This window comes from Dasypus novemcinctus, chromosome 15, assembly GCF_030445035.2.
Source record: "Dasypus novemcinctus isolate mDasNov1 chromosome 15, mDasNov1.1.hap2, whole genome shotgun sequence".
NCBI classification, from domain to species: Eukaryota; Metazoa; Chordata; class Mammalia; order Cingulata; family Dasypodidae; genus Dasypus; species Dasypus novemcinctus.
The window spans coordinates 1,131,700-1,157,243 of NC_080687.1; the positions used below are offsets into that span (position 1 = coordinate 1,131,700).

Here is a 25,544-nt window from a genome sequence, read left to right on the forward strand (position 1 = left end):
ACTTCTACGAAATGCAGGTTCACGTCCTGTTCTTGTGGCCTGGAGTCTCAAGTTTAATGGCCTTCTGGTTAAGAGGCCGGACTTAGTGTTTCCTCTGGACTGTGCCGACCACGGAGCAGAAGTGAACGTGTCGAAACGCCGCCGCGGGCTTCTGCGTGCCTCTGGACAGGATGGCGCCGCGCACCGTGCAAGCGTGACCGTGAATCTAGCGATCACGCAGGCTGGGCGCTGAGCTCCCCGGCTGGCACACACTTGTGCTAAAACGTGGAAAGCCCTTTATGGGAGTTTGTGTGGCATCCGAGTCACCAGGGCGGTGGGGTTGGCTGCTCCACGCCACGGGCTGTGGCAAGCTCTGCGGCCGTAGCCCGCGCTGCTGAGCTGTGCCCATCGCGCCGCACCGGGAAGGCCGCAAGCACCAGTGTGCTCCCAGCCCTGGGCCGGCGCAGCCCTGCTGCTGACTCAGGCTGCGGAGGCTCTCAGGGGCCTCTCCGTCGCCCGCTCTCTGCAGAAGAGCTTCGTGCCCGGGCAGCAGGGCGAGGTGGGTGCGGGCGTGCGCGCCGTGGGGGAGCGGGCGGCAGGACCCGGCTCAGGTCCAGGGAGCAGCTCCCGCAGCGCCGCCCCTCCTGCATCTTCCCCGGAAGCTCAGGGCTGCCACGCGTCCTTCTGCCTGGCAGCGCCGCGTCTTGCAAGAGCCCACCCTTGGGAGCTCGGGGGGAGGACGCAGAGCAGGTGCGGCCCTGGTGGGGGGTGGGGTGGGCCTTCCTGCCTCGGCTCCTGAGCAGTTCTCGCCCCCCGCCCCCCGCCGTGGCGACGGGCAAGAAACCCGCGGAACGCGGTGACACGGCCACGAGCGCCACCAGGTGTCTGCAGCCACAGCACTTGTGTGGCCTTCTCGTCCTTCTAGCCATGGCCACGCTTCTCCCTCCCTGCTGTGCCTGCCCCTGTGCCCACGCACACACGTGTACATGCACAGCACACACATGCACACACGAGTCCCCTGCATACACACATGCACATGCACGCACACACATGCACACACAAGTACCCTGCATACACACGCGTGCATGCACACACGAGTCCCCTGCACACACGCATGCACACACGAGTCCCCTAGACCTCGAGATCATTCCGTGATTCCGGCTTCATAGAACCGGTAGTTTCCTAGCGGAGGCCCGGCAGTCCCGGAAGCTGCAGTGAAGGGGCAGGTGGTGGCAAAACCTGGGGTGCAGGGGCAAGGGAGACTGCGGCTCTCCTTCACCCTCCTCGTGGGCGGGTCGTGAGAGCAAGAGCCAGACGTGCACTTAGCTCCCTGGAGAAAGACGCTGTTTAGTGGATGCCTTGGCCCGCGCGTGGGAGCCGTCTCCACCTTGTCCCCCCACTCGTGCGTGGCAGGAGCCGTCGCCCCCTTTGTCCCCCCGCTCGTGCGTGGCAGGAGCCGTCCCCCCCTTTGTCCCCCTGCTCATGCGTGGCGGGAGCTGTCCCCCCCTTGTCCCCCCGCTCGTGCGTGGCGGGAGCTGTACCCCCCTTGTCCCCCTGCTCGTGCGTGGCGGGAGCTGTCCTCCCCTTGTCCCCCTGCTCGTGCATGGCGGGAGCTGTCCCCACTTGTAGGCCAGGGGCCTGAGCGCGCTTTGGTCTTGGTAGCGTAGATGCGCGCAGGTGTGCCCGCTGTTGCCCGTGCCCGAGGCCTCCACGCGGGCCCCTTGGAGATATTTCCGGGAGGGCCCTGGTGGGAGGGGTGGGCAGGGGGTGCTGAGTGGACTGAGGAGAAGCGTCCCTGAACCACCTCACTCAGCTGGCGCGCTGCCCAGGCGGGGCACTCGCGGAGCGGGCGGCGCTGCGTGGAGTGCGTTTGCTGCGTGTGTCCTTGGGAAGGAGATGACCCTGCTGGCGCAAACGCCCTCTGTGTCTCCCATCGCGGCTCCGGGGCCACGCATGGTTTTGAGTGAAAAGCTTCATAAGGTTCCCAGCTGGTTTACCCCCTAAATTTTAATATCCACGTAGAATTGTGGCCTATAAAATTCCAGCTCACCCACCAGTACCTAGTTCCCCCTTTTTGTGAGAATCGGGAAAGGGGAGAAGATCCTCGAAAGGATGGAAACAGGCGGGTTCACAGCAGCCCCCCAGCGCGGCGGCCCCCAGGAAACCAAGGCGTCCGGCCTGAACCACGCGGCCCCGGCAGAGCTCCCGGCTGCGGGAGAACCAGGTCTGCTGGGCGGCCTCGGGGCTGCGCCCCAGGCCAGGAGAAGGAGCGGCTGGGAGAGGGCCTGGGAAGGAGGGTGCCAAGAGGCCCTCGGGGAAGGTCCAAAGCTCCCCGAAAGGAGCGCCCCTGGGCTGGCCCCTGTGCTGGGGGCTGGGGTGGGCCCAGCCTGCTGACACCACGCGAGCAGCAAGGCGAGTGGCGCAGCTCCCTGAGCCCTGAGCCCTGGGGTCCCCGGCTCCCCTGCCCTCCAGCGGGTCTGCCCGGGTCGAGCCCTGAAGCCCCTCACCCCTCGGACGGCCCCTGGCAGCCCTGGCCGCACAGGCGATGGGGGCCTCGGAGCGGGTGGGAGCGTGCTGTGCCGTCCACGCAAGCCGGGTCCCTCCTTCTGCCTCTGTCCTGTGGACGGAGGGACGTGCTGCCCCCGTCCTGAGGCTCCGCGGCTGCCTGCTGGGCGCGGGCTGGCCTGCTCTCTGAGCGGCGCCTGGCCTCATGCCCTAAACTGGGCTGCGCGTCGTTTCTGGGTCGGGGTGCTGCGCTGGGAGATGTGGAGCCACAGCCAGTCCAGGTACCGTCTTGGAGCATCAGTTTACTCAGACATTTTGGGGAAGACTTTTTCTACTAAAAATATGGCTGGCTCTGGAACAGTGGAAAATTCCCAAGAATTTTTCAAGTGAAACAAAGGAGGCCTGTGTTGGAGGAAGGCGTCCACACCCCGTCTCTGGCAGAGGCTGAGATGCGCGGCTACGGTGGTCCCAGGCCCCCTCCAGGGCTTAGGTCAGGGCCGCAGCCACGCCCGGGGTGCCGGTGCCCGCTGCCCCCGCATGGGCCTCCTGGCCCGAGCCCCGGCCCTCCAGGGCGTCTTCTACGCTGGTCTCTCCCCTTCCAGCAAACAAGCCGTGTGCTGCCCGTCTCAGGACTTCCTGCACCTGGGACCCCATCCACATGGGACCCCTTCACCTGGACCCCTGCACCTGGGACCCCTGCACATGGGGCCCCTTCACCTGGGATCCCCTTCACCTGGGATCCCCTTCACCTGGGACCCCCTTCACCTGCGACCCCCTGCACCTGGGACCCCAGCACCTGGGACCCCTGCACCTGGGACCCCAGCACCTGGGACCCCTGCACCTTGGACCCCTGCACATGGGGCCCCTTCACCTGGGATCCCCTTCATCTGTGACCTCCTTCACCTGGGACCCCTGCACCTGGGACCCCTGCACCTGGGACCCCTGCACCTGGGGCCCCTTCACCTGCGACCCCCTTCCCATGGGACCCCTGCACCTGGGACGGCTGCTTCTGAAATCCCAGTTGCCCCTCAAAGCCCGCCTTCCTTTATTCAGTCTAAAGTGAACTGGCGTCTGATAATTATTGATTTTGCTGCTAACGTGGCACAAGTGCAACCTGGAATTGTGGTTATTTTTGCATGTCTTGTCTTCTCTAGATGCTGGAGTGAGGGGCCTCTCAGAGCTTGGAATTCCTCCTGGACAGGCTCGGCCCAGAGCCCCAGCAGGCCAGCCCAGCCCGGGGCAGAGGTCAACTGGTGCCCTTCATCCATTTTTTTTTTGTTTTTAAAGATTTATTTATTTTTTAATTTAATTCCCCCCCTCCCCCGGTTGTCTGTTCTCTGTGTCTGTTTGCTGCGTCTTGTTTCTTTGTCCGCTTCTGTTGTCGTCAGTGGCACGGGAAGTGTGGGCGGCGCCCTTCCTGGGCAGGCTGCACTTTCTTTTGTGCTGGGCGGCTCTCCTTACGGGGCGCACCCCTTGTGCGTGGGGCTCCCCTACGCGGGGGACACCCCTGTGTGGCACGGCACTCCTTGCGCGCATCAGCACTGCGCATGGGCCAGCTCCACACGGGTCAAGGAGGCCCGGGGTTTGAACCGTGGACCTCCCATGTGGTAGACGGACGCCCTAACCACAGGGCCAAGTCCGTTTCCTTCATCCATTTTTAGGAGCTCTCAGGATTTGAACGCTGGGTGCTCCTGGGGTTAACGTTTGTATAACACCCGTGGGCAGGTCCTGAGCTCCCGTGGCTGACAGGAGTCCTGGTTCTGTCTTCTGTGAGCCCCGGGGGTGGGGTGCAGCTCTTCCCGTTTGGGGGTTCATTTTTACTCTTGTTCTCATGTGCTTGTTAACATCATCGATTTGAAAAAGATACTAGTGATGTCACTGTAACTTCTTCACATGATGGTATTTTAGTCCAGACGATTTTTTTCCCTTTCTCATATCTCAGTGTGTGTTTTACTAGATATATTATATATTTAACGCAAACCAAAAAGCACTAATGACACTAAGTGGCAGTTCAAAAATTGAGTTTAAGTGAAAAACAGAATTGAACTGACTGGAAACAAATTTGAGAGTGCTTTCAAAACTTGTCTGGGACTGTTCAGTAAATCCCAGATGGAAAAGTAAAGTTTCAGATGCCCTTGACATTTCAAGAGGGGAAAGAAAACAGGAAAGGAAAATCATCGTAGCAGTCTTAAAGAAATTACTTGCAAATTGCTGTGCCAGCTGTGCTCTAGTGGTTTTAATGGAATTGGTGGTATTTTAAGAATACCTGAGAAAAACAGATGAGGTTTTTCTCTCCTGATGTCCCAGCAGGTGGATGGGGAAAGAAAACACCTTTAAAGAATTGTCTGTTTTAGGTGTGTTGGCAGCCTAACCATCTCATAAAGGCGCATCGACGGTCCTAGGGTGTGTCCAAACGCCTGCTTTAGTTTCTAAAGGCCGCGGTGCTCTATTATACCAGAACTGCGCTGGCTTTTTTTTTTTTAAAGATTTATTTTTCTCTCCCTTTCTGCTTCGCACCCCCCCCCCCCAGTTGTCTGCTCTCTGTGTCCTTTTGCTGTGTGTTCTTCTATGACTGCTTCTATCCTTATCAGCGGCACCGGGAATCTGTGTTTCCTTTTGTTGCGGCATCTTGTTGTGTCAGCTCTCTGTGTGGGCGGCGCCACTCCTGGGCAGGCTGCACTTTCTTTTGTGCTGAGCGGCTCTCCTTACAGGGTACACTCCTTGTGCGTGGGGCTCCCCTACGCGGGGGACACCCCCGCGTGGCAGGGCACTCCTTGTGCACATCAGCACTGCACATGGGCCAGCTCCACACGGGTCAAGGAGGCCCAGGGTTTGAAGTGGACCTCCCACGTGGTAGGCGGACGCCCTAACCACTGGGCCAAGTCCGCTTCCCTGAGCTTTTAACATGTGAGTTTATTACATTGAAAACGTAGTTCTGAGGCCTTGGAAGTGTCCACCTCCAGCACGGTCAGCGCCCCTGCCCAGCGAGCTGAGCCGTGGGCGGTCAGGCTTGGAGGAGCCAGTCAGTCCACCCTCTTGCCCCTTGGCCGTGTTGCCCTCAGCGTGCTCCCCATGGGCCAGCTCAGCCGGGCTCAGGCGCGTGCAGGGCCGTCGGCGCTCCCCCGGCTTCGTCGCGGGGCCTCTCTCCGTCTCTGTGTCTGTCCTCATTTATAACGGCCTCAGCACAGGGCCAGCCCGCCCCGGGTCCAGCCGGAGGCCGCAAAGCTTCAGGAGAGGAAGAGCTGAGGAGCGTGGTTCTGGGGGTGCACGGGAGACCCAAAGCAGCACATTCCCCCATGGTTAGTGGTGAAGGGGGCTTTACGATTACGAGCAAATGACCTACCCTAAGCCACAAAGCATATGTGGTCCTCGCAGGGGACAAGTGTTACCAGATTTAATTAGGTTTTGACTGCTAGAGAAATGAATTTCAAGAGCACGTCGGTGAGTTAGGCCAGTAATTTATTCAGGTAGGGAGGGAAGAGAAATGGGAGAAAACAACAGAAAATAACAGAGCAGGGGTCCCAGGTAGAGAGGAAGGGGATGAAAAGGGACGAAGAGGGCTGATTTACAAGCTACAACTCCCCATAAGAGGTTATAAACCCACAGGGTTACTTGCGTGGCCACATGGCAGAGGAAAAATGGTGACAGCAGCGCACAGAGACCAGGACAGGTCCGCGGGCAAGAGAGTGGGGAGAGAGAGCCTCACGGTGTGCTTTTAAATTGCCAGTTATCCCCCCCCCCCTCCTTGCTGTTGGCAGGGGAGGGGTCTCCAGCTGTTGGCTGTTTGGATTGATTACCCACCGTCAATTCCTTCGTGAGGACCCAGTGATAAGCTTCTAGAGAACATTGTGGACTTTTCCTTGTCCCCAGGAAGGAGTCCTGGTTCTGGGTGGCGGAATCCCGGGGGTGGGGGCCTCCAGCAGCCGTCTTGGGGTTCCAGATGTCCACGTGGACTGGGCCAGGTTCCAGATCCGTCTATTCTCTACTAGCCTGCTCCACAAGCATCCAAAAAGATGGACCGACAACGAGTGGAGGGTGGCGGGGAGCGGGGCGTGATAAACGAGAGCCGCTGGTCCCAGGACCTGGTAGGCACGCTGCTCCCACCCCGTCCTCCCGCTTTTCTTGAAGTGACGCTGGAGGGAGGAGAGGAGCGCGGCGGTCCTCAGCCGCACAGGAACGGCGGCTCCAGACCACGGTCTGCCGCAGAGGGTGAGGGAGCGGAAGGCACGCCCTGCTTCGGGGGCGCGTCCGTCTGTCTGCCGGCTCTGCTGCAGCCCAGCCCGCGGGATGAGGGCTGCAGTGCTGGGGCGGCGGCGCGAGTGCTCCACGGCCGCCCCTCCAGCCGCCGGAACTGGCACTGCCACTCGGTCTGACGCCAGAGGTGTTCTGTGGTGAAAATCAGCTCAGAGGAGTGGCCGTGGATCCGCCCTCCAATGGACCTGGGAGGCAGCGCCGGCGCTGGCCTCACTGGGCCGCATTGTCCTGCACCTGCCCCGCCGCCCCGTCGCTGTCCCGTCGCCGTCCCACCCCGTGTGCCAGAAGCCCTCCCGGAGCCCCGCACCCTTCAGGGCCTGAGAGTGTCCATCCTCGTTCCCCCGCCGCCAGCGAGGTCCGGGAGCCTTTAAAGTGGGAGCAGGGCAGGCTGCACCCAGAGGTGCGTCCACAGGGCCACGGCTGCTCCCACTTGCGCTGTGGCCGGCCAGCGCAGGTGGAGCACGGGGGGCACGTTGGGGACCCCAGTGAGGCCCTGCCCAGCGCATCGCTTCATGCGCGCTGGCTCTTTCCACTTCCTCCACCCTCAGCGGGAGGACTTTCCCCACTTCACAGGTGAGCTGTGGGACCCCAAGGTGTGGCCCACCCTTCACCGGGGTCAGGAAGGCGTTTCCACTCCGAGGCAACTTCCCAGAAAACTCACAAAGAAATGGCAAAATCTCCCCCAGAAGTTTCATTGCCTGAGAAAACCCAGTGTTCTCCCCATGATTGTCTGGGACTCAGAGAGGAGAAGCCACTTATAAGCCACCTGTAAGCCACCTGTAAGTTACCTGTAAGCCACCTGTAAGCCACCTGTAAGTTACCTGTAAACCACCTGTAAGTTACCTGTAAACCACCTGTAAGCCACCTGTAAGTTACCTGTAAACCACCTGTAAGTTACCTGTAAACCACCTGTAAGCCACCTGTAAGTTACCTGTAAGCCACCTGTAAGCCACCTGTAAGTTACCTGTAAACCACCTGTAAGTTACCTGTAAACCACCTGTAAGCCCCCTGTAAGTTACCTGTAAGCCACCTGTAAACTACCTGTAAGCCACCTGTAAGTTACCTGTAAGCCACCTGTAAACCACCTGTAAGCCACCTGTAAGTTACCTGTAAGCCACCTGTAAACTACCTGTAAGCCACCTGTAAGTACCTGCTACAGTCAGCCTGAACACTGGCTCTGAGAAGCAGGTGCCATTGCTGTGTCTGCCGACCCACAGGCTGGAAAGCAGAAATGAGAACCAAAGAGCCATTTGGAAAACATTTTAAGGAATCTAAAGTGCATTCTGTTCTGCAGGTCGACTTGTTTAAAAAATTGTGGTTTGTGAAGATATTGTTGATACTGAAAAATGGTGTGTTTCTCCATGTGTTTCAGTGCTGGGTGCGAGGTGCTGGCCGTTCCTCGTGGCGCCCGGGGCTCCTGGGGGCCGGCGTGCCGATGTTTCAGCGCTGGGTGCGAGGTGCTGGCCGTTCCTCGTGGCGCCCGGGGCTCCTGGGGGCCGGTGTGCCGATGTTTCAGCGCTGGGTGCGAGGTGCTGGCCGTTCCTCGTGGCGCCCGGGGCTCCTGGGGGCCGGCGTGCCGATGTTTCAGCGCTGGGTGCGAGGTGCTGGCCGTTCCTCGTGGCGCCCGGGGCTCCTGGGGGCCGGCGTGCCGATGTTTCAGCGCTGCGTGCGAGGTGCTGGCCGTTCCTCGTGGTGCCCGGGGCTCTTGGGGGCCGGCGTGCCGTCGGGCCTTGTGGTGTCTGTCGCTCATTTGCAGGCAGCAGAGGCGCCCTGTGCACCACAGCCAGTTTCTCGTGCCCCCGTCTCCTGCTCTGAGCTGGGAGCAGCGTGGCCTGGGGGCCTCTGGGGGCTCCGGGCCTCAGGCGTGGGAACGGAGGGGCAGGCGCTGGGCTCCAGGCCTGGCTGCGTGTGTGAGCCGGCTGCGCCGGGCTCGGTTTCCCCTTCTGTTGAACGGCTGCAGCTAGAGAACATTGCACAGCCTTTGCGGAGTGGTTCTGAGGCTTCTGAAGCCCGTTAACAGAAAGCGGGTGAGTTGGATGAGAGGAAAGGGGGCACTTCCAGGCTGCAGGAGGTGACCGAATGTAGCCACACCCGCCGTGCGGCAGCAGAGTCCAGCCTGGCCTGAGGCTCCTGGCGTGGAAGGTGGTCTGAGGATCAGGCGAGGCGGGCATCTCCAGGCAGAGAGGAGGACTTCAGCTGCCAGAGGTGACAACGTCCACGTGGTCAAGAGCAGGGGGCGCGTGCAGGAAGTGGCGACCGCTGGTCAGAAATGCCGGTTCAAGGGGCGCTGTGGCCGCCCGGGCCAGCTGTGTGCGGCTGCTGTCGCCCCGTTGCCTGGGGGCTCGAGAGGCAGGAACTCGGCTTCTGGGTGAAGTCCCACCTGGGAAATGTGCCGGTCAAAGCAGGGTGCAGAGGGCTGGTGCTGGCGGCCCGGCTGCAGGTCAGCCTAAGAGCAGGCCTGTGTCCTTGTCACCTGCGCGGGGCCGGGGCCCAGGCATCGGGGCTCTGTGTCCTTGACAGGCTTCTCAAGGCCTCTGTGCCTCAGTTTCCAAAATCCCTCTGAAGCACGATTGCGGCTCACTGGAGGAAGCTGAGGCTTTTGAATCCAGCCTCTTTTTGCCAGTGCTCTGGTCAAGCGCCAGCCTCTTTTTTCCCTTTTCGTTGAGGTACTGGGGCCGGGGATTGAACGGGGACCTCGAATGTGGGAGGCCGGCACTCGACCACTGAGCCGCATCGGCTCCCCTGAGTTGGATTTTTTGTTTGTTTGCTTGTTGTTTGTTTTTTGATTTTGTTTTTAGGAGGCACCGAATACCAAACCCGGAACCTCCCGCGTGGGAAGCAGGCGCTCAACTGCTCGAGCCACGTCCGGCTCCAAGCCTCTCCTTCGTAGGATACTTAAAAGTTTATTCCTAGTGGGGGGTCAGAATCTGACTAGTTCCACACTGGCCCTTGCTCTTGTCCCTCTCCAACACTGGGTTTCTTTTTTGTTACAGTTTTTAAAAGGACCATTATCTGGGCCTGAAAATGTCGAATATTGTGTATGTAATTAGCATACGGAGACTCTGAGATGGAAACATGCCAGCCTCTTCCAAAGAAAAGTCCAGATAACAGGCCACAAGATTGAGCGTGCTTCATGAGAACAGGGAAGAAAACAATTTCCCTCAGTGCTCGCCACAGAAAGGGAGATAAAGGAACTGGACGATGAATAAAAGTCTCCCCCAAACATAAAAGATGAATTGATGGGAAACGCTGTGTGACCGCTGAATGGGCGATGGGTGGAAAAAGTCAGGCTTTGAAAAAAAAAACTGTGGAAAAAGAATGCAGCAGTAGTCAGGGAAAGCAGTGAGGTCACCGGGAAACCCTCAGAGGCCAGGGGAAAGCAGGGCTTCTGAGCTGCGCAGGAGGAGGGCTCCACCCTCGGGGAGCAGCGGCCTGGCCTGGGGGTGCCTTCCCGGCAGGGGCCGATTGTTAGGCTAATTCCACCAGCTCAGCCTTGGTGCTCGGAAGCAAAAGGGTTTTGCAGAAGGGAAATTCCCAGCACCAGTATCACTCACCTTCTAAGAAACAATTAGTATATGGCAGAGATTCCAGCACTGTGAAAACTGTAGGTGTCCACGAGAAACGCTGTCCCCGGGTGGACAGGGCCGGCAGTCTGTGCCCTGGGGCCGAGGCCCACAGCTGGCCGAGAGCATTCCTTCTGGCGTCCCTTCGAGGCCATTCTTGTCTCTTAAAGTCCTTTAATTGTCCTGGAACAGGGTGACTTGGGTGAGAATGGCCTAACCGTCAGTGGACTATTAGAGTGGATTTTTGGGAGGTAATTGTTAAGGGTTATGGTGTCGTTGGTTGGATCTTTTTCTTTTTTAAGAGGCGGTGCCTGTCTACATTCCTGAGTAAAGACCTGCAAAACCGCGTTGGCCGTCAGCCTCCTGTGCTGCCGATCAACAGGAGCCTCTAGCCAGGAGCTGCGGGAGACTAGAGAACTAATCTACACTAATTTGTGATGGTCTCATGAACCTTCAAAGTTGCAAAGTCGTAAGGATTGCAAAAGTGGGATGCTGCTGATGCTGCTTAGTGCCGGGAGCCTGCCGCTGCTGGCGACCCCTACCTCCACCCCTCTCCCCCCACCACTGCTCCCGGCTCCACTGCAGACCCTCGGGCTTCCCAGAGTGACCCTGAGGTGTGCCCACCACATCTGTGATGGCAGCAGCGACCCAGTGACGTGGTGGACACCGACTGCCACATCAACTAGTGCGGCGTCGCCACGCGGTTTATAGATCTAATGATGCGATCCTGCAAGTTACGTGTTTGTGAAGGCACCCACCTCAGTGTCCACTGGCTGAGAACGCCCTGGGGCATCCACCTGGGCATCCACCTGGCTGAGAACGCCCTGGGGCGTCTACCTGGGTGTCCACCTGGCTGAGAACGCCCTGGGGCGTCCACCTGGGCGTCCACCTGGCTGAGAATGCCCTGGGGCGTCTACCTGGGCGTCCCCCTGGCTGAGAATGCCCTGGGGCGTCTACCTGGGCGTCCCCCTGGCTGAGAACACCCTGGGGCATCTACCTGGGCGTCCACCTGGCTGAGAACAGGGGCGTCCACCTGGGCATCCACCTGGCTGAGCACGCCCTGGGGCATCCACCTGGCTGAGCACGCCCTGGGGCATCCACCTGGGCGTCCACCTGGGCGTCCACCTGGCTGAGAACGGGGGCGTCCCCCTGGCTGAGCACGCCCTGCCCTGGCAGCACACTAGGCTCCCCCAGCGGTGCGCCTGCCAGGCCCTGGGGCATCACTGGGGCACCCACCCAACTGCACAACATCAAGGCTCTGGCGCCACCCACCCGTTCCCTACAGAACATCTACCTGTTACCTGGTGCGGCGTCCAGGATCTTGGCCACGTTGTGAGAAAATTCAAAGACGCACCATGAATTAGGCAAGCCAGCGGAGAGTTTACTGCAAAGTAGAGAAGTGAAAGTGCACGGCAGGCGCTCGTACTCGTGAAGGGGCGCCCGTGACTCGGGGCTGGGGCTTAAGAGGGGGTGAAACGGAGGTCTTCTCACCTCGGGGTTCAGTGGTAGGAAGGGGCTGGGGCCAGTATGCTCTGTCCCCACAGGCTGGGCAGAGCAACAGGTAGTTACTTCTTTGTACTGATGTGGGCTGTGGATGGGAGGCTGTTGGTCTCTTCGTAGATAACCTGAGCTGTCTGTCCTGACCTGTGGGTGTGGGACGGCGAGAGGCTGCAGTCCTGCCCTTGGTGACCATAGCAACACCTCCAGTCCTGGAGAAACAATTTATCAATGCAAACTCTATAAACTAAATATTCAGGGAAAATGCAGACCACATGTGCAAAGAGCTTATCTAGAGTGTGTGAAGTCCATGCTAAAAGCTTACCTAGGATGTGGAAGATCTATGCTAATTCAAGCCTATTGAGAACTGAAACAAAAGAACCATTTGGCTCTTCCTCTCCACATAAAGGAACTCAAAATTCTTGTTCAGGACTCGGGTTTGAAACAGGAAAAGCTCCCAAGTCTGGGCGGCTGTCAATAAATCATTTTTTCCTTCTCAAAATCATTGCTGAGTCCTGGCCTTTCTATACGCAAATAATTGAATCTCTCTCGCCTTCTACAACAGGACCAGATATTCTGTTCAAGATGTTGAGTGTTGCAAGATGTTCCCTGAGTTTTGTACACAATGGCCCGGGCCTGGCCGCCCACACCTGGCTGCCCACACCTGCCCAGGCCTGGTGTCCACACCTGGCCGCCCACACCTGCCCAGGCCTGGTGTCCACACCTGGCTGCCCACACCTGCCCAGGCCTGGCTGTTCACACCTGGCTGCCCACAGCTGGCCATGCACCTGCCCAGGCCTGGCCGCCCGCAGTGCTTTTGGATGCCTCTGAGGTGCTGTGCTCACTTTCTCCGTTCCCTCTCCTGACCTGCCTCAACTTCCCCCTCCGAGCTCAACCTTGATCTTCAGGGATGCTGAGGCTGGAGGTCTCTTCCTCTGTGCCCCTCCTGCTGTGGGGGCAGCATCCCGCCTGGCGGGGCATGGCACGCTCTGGCTCTCTAGGGGCTGGGGTCCCAGGGAGCGGTGGGCCCAGACGAAACTTGCGCAGGAGCTTTGGCTTGTCGGGAAGGCTTGCAATCTGGAAAAGATTAATGCAGCTAGAATTTTGAAGATCTGTGGTCCTACCAGGAAGATAGAGAAGCAGGTGGTATGTGGCCCTAAAAAGGGGTGGGCCATGGCACCCTGGCCCCGGGGACTGGCGAGGCGGTGACTCAGAGCCTCCCCCGGGCTGACGGGCCACTCTCGTGGGCTTCAGATGCTCCGGAGCGGCTCACGTAGACGCAGCCTCCTCCTCGAGGAGCAGGGGTGCTCCTGTGCTTCCAGTGGGGGCTTCGGCCTCTGCGTTCCCAGCACCATGCAGCCGAGGGCCCATCGGCTGCCCGGCTCTGCGGCTCAGCTGCCTTCTTCTAGGCTGTTGGCTCCTGCTAATGGAAATGCGCCAGGCCCCCTGGGCTCGGGGTGAACTGCTGATTCCAGTTCCCGTGACGATGATGCCCAGGAGAGGGGCAAGAAGGTCAGAAAACACGGGAGGCGGGCGCGTGGGGTCCCCAGCCCCTGATACCTGGAGGGGGTGAAGCACGGGTGAGCACAGCCTGTCCAGAGGGCGAGAGGCGGGCCTTGTCCTGCAAGGAAAGAATGTTCCGTCGTGGTAGTTCAAGGGGCAGCAGGGGGGCCGCTCTTGGCGAGCTGGGGCCTGCTGAGGACGTGGGGTGACAGCGCGCCGTTGACCTGCCGCAGACAGAACTGATGTACCCCCGGGTAGGGCTGGGAAACAGTGCTGCTCCGGGCGCCCCGACAAGGCTGGCCCCCCAGCACAGGGTACACTTCACGACACGCCCGCGCCTCTTGGGTGGGCTGTCCTGGTCGGCCTGGGTGTGGTCAGTGGAGAGGCCCAGGGACTGGCAGCACACCGGGCAGCGTTGAGCCCCTCCTGCCCCATCCCGAGGCTGTGCGCCCTGGGGTGTTCGGTGCTGGGGAGCTCTGTGGCTTCGATGGGTGCCCGGTTAGGTGGACGCCTGCCACCAGACTCGAGGGGTCACGGTCAGCATACCCAAGTGCTTGACGGGCGGAGGGACCACAGGTGGGAAACCTGAGTCAGCCCAGGGAAGGAGGGAGGCGTGCTGGAGGTGCCGGGGCGTCGCAGGGGGTGGCGGGAGCCGGGAGGCCGCGCCCCAGGAACTTCAATCCTGGCCAGAGGCCCGCGACAGCTTCCTCCTGGGGGGCTGCTGCTCTCCGAGGGGGTGGGCTGGGGGGTGGTACAAGAGATGGGCACATCTGAGTGCCTGTCCTGGAGCTCCCTGTGCCCACTAGGGGATTTATTACCCGTTTCCCGGGGAATTGTGCTGAGGAGGCTCCCCGGCCTGGTCCAACACTGTGGCCAGGCACGCCGTCCTGCATCCCAGCTGGCCAGTTCCCGCCTCAGCACCAGACGCCTGGGCCAGGCTGAACGCTGGCCCCCCGCCCAGGCGGGCCCCTCCACGAGGGGACAGGGCACTGGAACCATCGGACCAGGGCTGATGAGGGGAAGGTGTCGTGAATGGCCTGCGTCGAGGGTGTGCATCGCCCCCGCCGTGGAGCAGGGGACGGGAGGGCTGCAGTGGCAGGTCAGGGCCGGTAGGTGTTCCCATCCAGGCCCCTCCTGGTTGTGGTCACCCCGCTGTCCAGGGAGCCACGCCCGGCCTCGGGCCTCCGTCCTCCTCGGTTGTGGTGAGCAGGACGTGCTTGGGGTGCGGCGCATTCCTGGGCCCAGCGCCCACCCTTTCCCGCCTGGGGCAGGGCCCCGGTGGGTCTCGGTGGCGAGGCCGCTTGGGGCAGCCATGTTTCCAGCGACCTCCTCTCCACACGCGAAGCAGGTTCTGCTGGCGTGGGGCCTGGTTCGGGCGGCCCGAGGTGGCAGGCCCTGTAGGGTGGCAGCTAAGGGGAGCCTGCGCGGGGCCCTCTGCCTGCACCTCCTCACCTGCTCCTCCTCCACCGCGCAGTCACGATGGTTGAAAGCTGCGAGTGCCGTTTCCAGAGGGTGCTCGTGGAGGCCCAGAGACCCGAGGGGAGCTTCCACAGCGTTCTACAGCTATCCGGGCCAGCGAATGAAGTGAGCTCGCAGGAGGGTCTGTGCCTCTCTAGAGTCAGGATTTACCAGAGTGTATTTTTTTATTGCCTCCACCCACCTTGCTTGGAACAAGGCTGGGCTCCCATCCTTCTCCTGAGGGATTTCCCTGAGTTTGTTGTGATTTACCGGTTTGGTGGTCCTTTCCGACCCCTCTGAAGAGACAACTGGCCGTGTGGTCTCCGGCCCTCATATCTGTCTGCCCCTCTGATAGCTCCATCTGCATCTGCATTCGGGCTTCCTCCCACCCCTGCCACGTGCTGGGCAGGCTGTCGGGCGGCCAGTCTGTTGGCATGCCCTCATATTAAGACCTCGGACCAGAGGTGGAGCTTTTCCTCCAGAGCGCGGCAAGGTGGGAGAACAATGTGCAGGTCGGCCCAGGTTAGTTCAGAGGCCAGTGTCAGGTGCTGCGCTCCTCGGTCCCAGCAGGGAATTGACCCACCTGTTTCTTGCATTGTGCCAAACCGGTCATGGAAAAGGGGACGTGCACCCTGATGTTCCTGCATCCCTGTCGGCCACTTTTATAAGGTAGAGACCCTCAGGCTTCCCCGCTGGGTGGAACAAGGCTCCAGTCCGGGTCTGACCTGCCAGACTGGACCTCGGGTCGAGGGGGGCGGGGCTAATGCCCTTGCTGGGGGGTGGGTCCAAAAGGGCTTCCAGGGTTGGGGCGGGGTCATCACGGGGTGGGCTGCTAAGAAGGGGGCAGCTAAGGTGTCGTTTTCCTTTCTGGAAGGGGATATTCCTTGCGCTCCTGGATTTCCCTGCGCATAGCACGGGTGACAGGAGCCCTCTAGGCTCTTTCCTGATACAGCGCCGTGAAGAGCTGTCACAGGGCATTTCTAGCCATTTCCCTTCCCTCTGACACAGGAGGTCTAACTGGGGTTGCAATGGAGCGTCCAGTTTAGCAGCCCTTCTTGGCTGTCTTCTAATTTGTATTGTGACCACGTGGTGTTGCAGAAAAAGGCTAGCCTCTTCCATTTTAGAACCTCAGTAGGCAGGCTGTCCCAGTTCCTGAGGGGACACCCCGTGGGGGTCTGCAGGAATGCTGGAGGAGCCGCCCATCGTCCTAGCGGAGGGTGAGAGCACTTCCATCAGTCTTAGTGGCGTCCCACTCCTAGGCCTGACTGAATGGAAACTGCTCACTGCCCCAGCGTCCTGAGGGCTGGGAGCCCTGCTCATTGTCCTGGCGTTCCAGGAATCAGAAGGCCCTGCTGCTGGGTGTCCCCAGGACACTTGAGGTCTTGGGAGATGTCTGGGTCCAGTTCCCAGACCAAAGCTAGCTACCAAGCCGAATTTCCTCCCTAGGGAAGGGGCTGGCTAGGGACTTTTTATCTCTGATGGCCTTGAAGGAGTTAGGAAGTGGTCTGGGGAGAATATTAATGAGTGCCCATAGGGCAGTAATTGAAGGTCTGGGATATGATTTAAGGCCTTAGAGAGAGACCATGGTCTGGGGCCGAATCAGATGTCTAGGAGCCAAGGAGGAAGGGTAAGATGACTGGGGAGCCAGGGGTCCTTCCAGCAGGTGAGGCGTAACTTAGGAGAAAGGATAGTAAGACTTCCACACTGCTAACGAGAGGTCAGCTAACTGGGTATGGCCGTGGGTGGGCATCCATCTATGGCCAGCTACAAGCACTGCTGGCTACAAGCACTGCTTCCGGCAGTGGAAAGGCACAACTCACAAGTCTGAGCATAGTTCTGGGGTGGTTGGAGAAGGTGCCAGAGAAGCTGAAGTCATGTTCAGATGGAGGCAAAAGGAGAGAATAGGTAAGTCCTTGAGGAGACGGAAAAGAGAGCAGAGTCAGAGCAGGTGCTGTGACTGGTTAGTCGTGATGGGGAGGAGATTGACGAGAGGAATTTAACAGTGACTCCTGCTTGACTCGGGATGTCCCCAGTCAGGTCTCAAGGATGGTTTCACCCACTGCCCATGGTCTCCTTGAACATGCACAGCACGGTGCACCCCTGCCACCTCTGAGGAAGGAGCCAGAGAACTCTGCGTAGACCGAGGCTATGTCCTAAGGGAGCTGAACCAGAAACCTGTTTGAAGTGGTGGGAAGAAATGGCGGGCAGACAGGCTCTGAGTAGAAGCCTGGACTCACCAGTCTTCATAGGTGGCAGAGAGTGTCGCCTCCTGGCTGGCTCGCCAAATTATGCTACTGGGTGTGGTGTCCGGGTTCTTGGCCACATCATGCAAAAATATTCAAAGACACACCACAAATTAAGCAAGCAAGCAAGCAGTTTATTGTGAAGTGAAAGAAAAGAAAGCACACACTCAGGAGTGCGGGCACTCTTACCGGTGAAGAAGCGCGCCTGGCGACTTGGTGCTAGGGCTTAAGTAGAGATGGAATGGAGGGTCTTTCTGCCTCATGACTTCAGTTGGTAGGGACGGGGTCAGGCCAGTTTGTTCTGTTCCCAGAAATTGGGCAGAGCAAAACATAATTACTTGCTCACACCAGGTAGTCTGTGCACGATGTTGAATGTTGACTCTGAGTTTTACTCACCATGGCCCAGGCCTGGCGGCCCACAGTCCTTTTGGTTGCCCCTGAAATGTCCTCACTGTCCCCCCCACATCCATTTCCCAGTTCTCTATTCTGACTTGCCTCACCTCCATTCTTTATTTTTATAATTTCTATTAATATAATGTTGTAATCGTATGGCCAGGTGTGTTAGCAAAGAAAAGGCACAAATTCAGAGGTTTTTTTCATTCATCTCACAAAGAAAAGACAAATTTGTATGATGAAGCACGCTCGTGGAGATCTTCTAGGCTTTCTTTTATTGAACTACAGACCAGAAGCTTGGTCATTGGTTGTATCATGCTGCTTATAAAGAGTAGTCAGTAGTTATAGACTCCACAAGCTCTAGGGTGTGTTATGTTCAGTTCATGAGGGCCTGCTCTGGGCTGGCCTAGAATATGAAGCTAAAGAACATACAACCCTGTTCTTTCAGAATTTGTGGTTAAGCAGGACGTTCACATGGTTATCTGACGCGGCGAGCAGAAGGAACAGATCATCCTTAGGGGGCGCTGCCTTGGTGGCAGGCAGATGGCAGCAACAGAAGATGGTTCGGATTATTTTAGCTCTAGTGAAGATTCCTTTAGCCCACATGCATTGAACTCCTATATGCCTTGTACATCAGCCCAGGACTCATGAATAAAATCTATCTCCTCTCTTGAAAGTGCTTGTGCTACCAAGACCAGTTTTCCTACATTTATTTTCCATAATTGTTCTTCCAGTGGAAGCCACAGGAACAGTTTTCTCTGAAAAGCTATTAAAAATTGGACTTGGAAACAATGGGCCAGTTTCTGAAATTAAATGGTTCCTTTGTCTTACCAAATGCACTCATTTAGAGGATGCTTTAGGCTTTAGAATGGGAAGGGTATGTGCTCAAAGGGGTTTCTGGCTTTTCCATCACTAAGTCCTTTCAAGGAGCGCATGGCAGTTTCTCCTGCCTCCGGGGCTGCGCTGTCTGGTGGGAAATCACACACGGAGGCTGGTGCCCTGGCCCTGTCCAGTCCCGCCCGTGCTGCCTCTCAAGCCCTCTGAATTTCCTTGGTCTCTGTGGCTGCCGTCCCTCAGCGTTCTCTGGCTGCTTAGACTGGTTTCCCTCCCGTTTACTTCTTCTGAGCCAGAAACCTTCGTCCTCAAACTGCATGAGGACTATGAACGCCTCCTCTCTGCTGTTTTCTCTGCAAGTTAGTCGACCTGATTGTATCAGGCACTAGCCCACTCACCCGCGGAGCACTGCTGGTTCAGGGTCCATTTAACAGCTTTGCACCTTCTGTTTCGTCTTTTACAAATGTTGCAGGGCTGATTTGTATACTTGTATATCTAAAATGACTTTCAACGAGTTATTCCTGACTGAGTTATCTGTAATAATTAAAAATTGAAAGCCTAAAATCCAGTAGTCAGACATCATTTGGAAAAACCTAAATGCCCAAAAACTGGTAAGTTGCTTATTATAATAGGTTATAAAGGAGTACTGTATACATGATCCCAGTTTGTAGAACAAATACTTAGAAGAGCATCTTGAATTTGTTATATAATCATGGCTGTGTTGGAAAGATCATGGCTAGGTGTTTCATGTTCTTCTGCTCATTTTTATTCTAAATCTTATATAATCAACATGCAATTTAACAAAAAATAACATAAAGCAATCTGGCAATGGGGGGGTTCAGGCTGTTTTTGTGCTTATTAGCGTGTTCTTTTAAAGTCAGCTGTATGTACATTGCTCTATGCATTAGGGGTGAATATCATTTAATTCATTTTAATTGGTCCGTTGATGTTGCATATTTTGTTTGTAGTTGTTCATTTCTTTTTTTTTTTTTACCTGTTTTCATGGCAAAACTGGACACCACTCTTAATGAATTCCAAATTGATATTCTTGATCTTATACAGAAGTTCCATCTTACAATTAACCTGTCTTCATTGGTTCATTTATTTACTCAACAAATATGCACTGAACAACATCTGCCCAGTGCCAGGTACTGTTCAGAGTTAGAATCATCATTTGATCCTCTATTAGCATCCTGTCAAGAAGGAGAAGTCACGTATAGCTGGGATTTACTTTAAAGAAGAGGTGTTCCGAGAAGTGTGGCAAGGCTAGAGCATGTGGCTGCTGAGGCACACAGGCCCTCTCCTGCCCATTCTAGACCCTCCACCCTTCCAGCCTGGCTGGCCCTGCAGCGTCTGGGCAAGACCTCAGGTGTCCAGTGGCCATCTAAGCGCTGGCATCCCTTCCAGACCACGGCTGTTCTTACCGTGCGTGTTTCGTATGCCCCTCCTTCACCTGGAATGCCTTCTCATTTTCCACGTAAATCTCTAGGACAAGCTAAACTGCGAACTTCAGTCAGTAAACCTTCCCAAGCATGCCCATTTGAACCCCATTTCACACAATATAGTATCAAGTGTGATCTAATTCAGCCATTTTCAAACTGTGCTTCCATCAAACGCTGATTTCCGTACATGAACTACGATTTAACACCGCTGAAACTAAGTAACGGCAGATTTCTTAGATTAAAAAGATGTCTTCACTTTTCACTTTGTCTCTCCTTTACAACAGCAAACATTACTAGTTGACCTAATCCACACTCTAAGGGCAGCTGGTTAACATTTGAAATATCCTCTGCTGAAATCTACATGCCAGGAGAAGGTAATTAGCATTATAAATTCCCTAATCAGAGACCAAATGACAGAGCTATTGTGGACTGTCACTACTGTTACTTGCTCCAGAGGCTCAATAATTAGCATAAAATGTATTAGAAGTTATTTTTAATTGAGTAAACAAATGATGTTTAGAAACTATGGTTGGAATTTAAGATTTAAATTCGCCCCCCTGCCCTTTCATAAAGGGGTGTGTGTCACAGGATGTGGCAAGTAAGAGAAGCTGCACGGCATGTTTCAAGTAGGGGTGTAAAATGGGCATGTAAAGGTCCACACACCTGTTGGAAGGTCTGGCAAAGCGAAGGCCACAGAAGCTGCTTCTAAGAATTCAGAATTCTTAAGAATTTTAAGAATCAGAGAGGGCCAGGAGCAGAAGAAACTACAGCTGACGTGTGCTCCCCGGCCCCCGGTGAGGGCGCCCCGCAGCCACGGCCAAGAACCCAGCGTGCCCTGCGGACGCCGGGCCTGCAGCTGCTTGAGAAGCCCGCTCTCCAGGTCCCCTGGCACCCGCAAGGGGCTTCTCACTGTCAGTATGAACAGAACTCCTGCCAGCGGGAATATTTGCAAAATGTATTGCCCTGGCCGCCAGCCCCACCTAGAAGAGGAGACTGTGAAAGAGCAGGGATGGTTTCGAGTATCGACAAGCAGTGCCAGGTTTGGAGTTTAAGAATCTGGCAAGCCTGGCATCCCTCCAAGTGCATTTTAGGCCGAGAGCAGCATCGTCCAGAAAAACTTGCTGCGATCTGCGCTGGCCAACGTGGCGGCGCTAGCGCCTGTGGCTACCGAGTATGGAAATGTGGCTACTGCGAATGGAACTGGAGTTCCGGTTACTTTACTTCACCTTGACCGCCTGCGTGCGGTGCAGGGTGGCTGCACTGGTCAGGGCAGCCTCGGAGCCCCGCCCTCTCTCCACCCGAGGGCAGGTGTTCCTGTCGGCGCAGAAGCACCTGGCCCTGCACCTGGACGTTAGCTGCGTTTATATGGTGTGGAAGTTTTGGCGAGGTGCTTCTCGCAGCACCTGTAGGGTGGAGGCATTCTCCGGGTTATGGAGCTGGCCTTTCTGTGCCTGCTGGCTAATGAACATTTGTATACTTGACCAAATTTGCCAGCACACAGGACAGTAGCAGGGCGGTGGGGAGGCACGACGTTCACCTGCAGAACCTGAGAACTGCAGCGGCCTGGTCACCTGATCGGTCTGCAATATAAATTTTTCTTCCCAAAGTGTTTTGCAAATCTGTGGAATCTGCGGTATCTTGACCATTAACAAACATGAGCAGATGCCAGAACAAACAAGAAACACATAAATGTGAAGGTAAAAACTCTGATAAGCCCTCGCTGAGCAACTTTATTTTCACACAAGCATGTGCTTGTGGTACTTTTTATGGCGCACACGTGACACATTTCCTGCATATAAACTAGTTCCTCATCTCTGTCTAATTTCACGGTGTCTCAATGAGAGCCTGGCCCCAAGAGGACACTGACTCCGAGCATGCGCCAGCCTGCTCTTGCCAGCTGCCCTCCGCCCGTGGTCCAGGGCCGGCTGCTGCGCAAACACAGGCCCTGCTGAGGAGCAGTGACGCAGAAACGGGTGCCCTGGCAGAGAACTCCGCCGCCGCTTTTCACTGTTCGCTTTCTCGCACACCTTCTGCCCAGCTTCCTTTCTGCACTTGTCACCCTAAAGCTGCCCTCAACAAGACCTCAGGATGTGGGTCACGGAAGTGCCACCACACAGTAGACGTCGCAGAGTTCCGTTCACCGCGTGCTGGCTTGCAGTCCTCGTCCCTGCCCGCAGTGCGCCAAACTGGCTTCGGAGTTGCCCTCAAACTGCCACATGTCCTGCCCAGGGGATGGCCCAAGAGAACTGCCCGCTCCGGCCTCTGGCGCATCCTGAGCTGTCCCCGGCCGGTGCAGCTCATGTCCACGCGGCAGGGCAGGCCTGAGCCAGTTGGTTTGCGTTTCGGTGGTCAGCAGGCCTTCGGTGGGCGGTGGCCTTAGGCGGCCGCTTCCCGCGCCCAGGGCAGATGGGCGCCTGTGGGCAGGGCGTGTGCGTCGCACAAGGGCCCAGCTTGACGTGCAGGGCGGGGAGGAGGGAGCAGGGCCGCCTCAGGTGCCAGCAGGGGTTACCTGTGGGGTCACCACGACCCAAAGCCAACCCCAGGCGGAGGCACGTGGGCAGAAGGAGGCGGGGACGCGGTTTGAATCTGCTCTTGGAAGCTTCTCCGCTGAAGGCCTCGTCCACTGGGAGCCTTTGGGCCGGCCACCCGCCTCTACAAAACCGTCCCACTGGGTCTGCTTGCTCGGGGCGCCCCGATCGGCACCTCTGCCCACGATTCCTGAGCCCCGAGAGCGGGCGGCACCCCAGTTGGTCGGGAGATGCCCCTTGGAGATGGGCCCACAGTGCGGGGCTGAGACCCCCAGCCCGGCTCAGCGTCCGTAGAACCACACGACGGGCGACCGCCCCAGAGCTGCCGGCGCGGCGTGCGCTGCCGCCATCGTTGACCCCGCACTGCCTTCTTTCAGCTTAATCGTCCAGCCTTTGGGTTTTGGCTGCGAGGAGCAGGGCTCAGGTCACAATAAGCAAGTACTGCAGAGGCGTGAGGCCGCGACGCTGAGCCCCAGCAGGGCAGGAGGGGGTCCCGCTCAAGGCCAGAGGCTGCCGGGGCGGCCGCGCAAACCGCCAGGCTCTCCTGCCCTGGCCACATCTGCCAGCATAAAGCAGTCCGCGTTGATGTTTTAATTGGAAAGAACACCCATGAATGGTGCCGTGTACCCTGAAGCTGCTTTCCCTTGCTCTTGGTTACTTTTTTTTTTAATGATATATACTTTTTTTATTTCATAAAGGATACTTGGATTACATAAATGTTATAGAGAATGTGTAAGGGATTCCCATATGCCCTGCTCCCCACACTCCCCACACTTTTCCCCATTGGCAACATCTTTCATTAGTGTGGTACATTTATTGCAATTGATAAACACATTTTGAAGCATTGCTGCTAAGTGTGGATTATAGTTTACATCACAGTTTAAACTCTGGCCCACACATTTTTATAAATCATAACAAGATAGACAATGTCCTGTATCCATCACAGCAATATCATTCAGGACAATTCCAATGTCCCGAAAATGCCCCCATATTGCACCTATTGTTTTTGGATACTTCAGTTACATAGATATTAAATAAAAATATATAGGGTATTCCCATACGTCCCTCTCCCCACACTGCCCACGTTTACCTACATTAGCAACATCCTTCATTAATATGGTACATTCGTCGCACTTGAACTCATTTTGGAGCATTGTCACTAAGCTGGACTAAAGTTTACATTGTAGGTTACGCTCCCACCCAATTCTGTAGGTTATAGGTAGGTTGTAGCATGATATATAATCTGATTTACTTGTGCTCTGATGCTTACAATTTCTTTTTGACAAGGGTGGATGGTGCAGTTAGTTGGCTTCAGGCGAGGGTGCACCCAGGACTTCCGCCTCCTGCTTCCTTAGCAGGATTTGCAAGGCTCGAAGTGTTTGGAAGGCAAAGCTGGTACCAGCGGAGCCGTTTTAGTTTTGTCTTCTTCCTTTAAGCACACTTGGAATTGCTCTGGGAGCCAAGCTGACGGCAGGATGCGGAAGGGAGCCGCAGCGGGTGCTTTCTGAAGCGCAGACGCGTGGCCGTGGCCCTGGCTGGGCGCGTGTTCCCGGCAGACCTCGCGCCGGGCACGCAGGCGGCTGCTCAAGCCTCTCTCCTTGCCTCTTGCAGGCCTGCTGGTTGGCGCTGGCTGCGCCCTCTACCCCTTGGGCTGGGACAGCGAGGAGGTCCGCCAGGCCTGTGGCTTCGTCTCCGGCCAATTCGACCTTGGTGAGTGTCCCCCTCGGATGGTGCCGCTTCCAGAAGAGACCCCGACCTCCCGTTTCCTAGAAACAGGAGGTGGGGGGGCGGTAAGGCTCACGTCGTGCGCACCCTCGCACGCCCTCGCTGGTTGCCGTGGTTGATGACCTGCTGCGTGCTGGCGCCCTGGTAAGTGCTGCGGGTTTAAAACAAGAAGCACACCCTCCCAAGAGTATGCTCGTTGGCTAATGAATTCAAAATCAGGTACGTATTACCCCGTTGCATGTGCTGAAAGAAACTGAGGCCGTGGAACTCCTGGCCTCTCAGAAGACAAGGCCGACCCACAGCCGAGGAAATGCCAAGTCAAGTCATCCGAGGGCGATGGAGTTTAGGACGAGAACTGATGGAGGATGATGGATTTTAGGGCGAGAACTGGTCGAGGGCGATGGCTTTTAGGGTGAGAACTGGTTGAGGCTAATTGGATTTTAGAGGGTTAGAACTGAGCTGTGTCTTGGCCAGAATCGAGCTCGTGGCTTGCCGCGGAGGCGGGCAGCACCTGCAGGCCGGGAACAGGCACGGCGCTGCCAGGCCGGGCAGAGTCCCCAGGCAGGCTCCTTGCAGGAGCTGCTCGGCACACCAGGGAGTGTCTAGTTACTTGTCACTCGTGGCTGCTGGGTTCTGCTTTTCTTATTTCGACATCTCTACAAAGTGCCTAGTCCTGCCTGACTTGCATCTTTCTAATTTGTAATATTTGGATGCTGTTTCACTTGGTCAACTTTTGAAGCAGTTCTGCAAAATACCCACTTTTACAAACTGAAGCAGACACCTTCTCTGCTCCTGTCGCCCAGCTTGGGTGGCTCAGAGTTTCCTGGAACCAGATTTCATGGAGACCAGTGGGGTTATAAGTGGAAGATGAGGCTGGGTCAAGGAAAAAGGACTCTCCACCTGCCTTGTGTTTGAGTTTGGTGACCGTAGCTCCTTCCAGCATCGTAGCCTGTGGTTGTAACAGAGTCAGTGGTATTTATGCCAAGTGTCAAAAATGATTATTTTAGCAAAAAGACAAACAACCTAATTAAAAAATGGTAAAAAACTTGAAAGACATTTCTTCAAAGAAGATATACCACTGGCCAAAAAACACATAAAAAGATGCCCAACATCATTAGCCTTAGGGAAATGCAAACCAAAGCCATGATGAGGAACCACTTCACACCCACACTATTTTTTTTCAATAGAAAATAACAAGCATTGCAGAAGATGCAGAGAAACTGGAACTCTAATACATTGTTGGTGGGAAAGTAAAATGGTGCAACCACTGTGGAAAGCAGCATGGAGGTTCTTCAAAAAGTAAAATATGGAATTCCACATGACCAGCAATCCCACTCCTAGGACTACACTGAAAAGCGTGGAACAGGTGTTTGTACACTAGTGTTTACACAGCTTTATTCACAAGTGCCAAAAGGTGGAAGCAGCTCAACGAATGAATGGATGGACCACAAGTGCTTGTGCACAAGTTATGAGACACACAACATGAAAGAACCCTGAAAATATATATGCTCAGTGAGATAAGCAAGGAGCATAAGAAAAAAAATTTGTCTTGCTAATTTGCCAAGTAAATTAGAGTAATTATTGCTTTCATTTGCTATTTAATTTGATTCAGAAGACATC

At 56.4% G+C, this 25,544-nt stretch overlaps 1 protein-coding gene across 2 annotated transcripts in view; it reads left to right on the top strand.

Annotated features, from left to right (window-relative positions):
• The window catches only part of LHFPL6 (LHFPL tetraspan subfamily member 6), a 188,851-nt gene that overhangs the window by 145,522 nt on the left and 17,785 nt on the right, over positions 1–25,544 (top strand). Inside the window, exon 3 of one of the 2 annotated variants that reach the window (XM_058276914.1) lies at positions 23,811–23,909. The exons of the other annotated variant lie outside the window; for it this stretch is intronic. Within the exon in view, the coding sequence (XP_058132897.1) occupies positions 23,811–23,909 (99 nt within the window). The remainder of the gene's footprint in view (positions 1–23,810; positions 23,910–25,544) is intronic. 2 annotated transcript variants of the gene reach the window in all.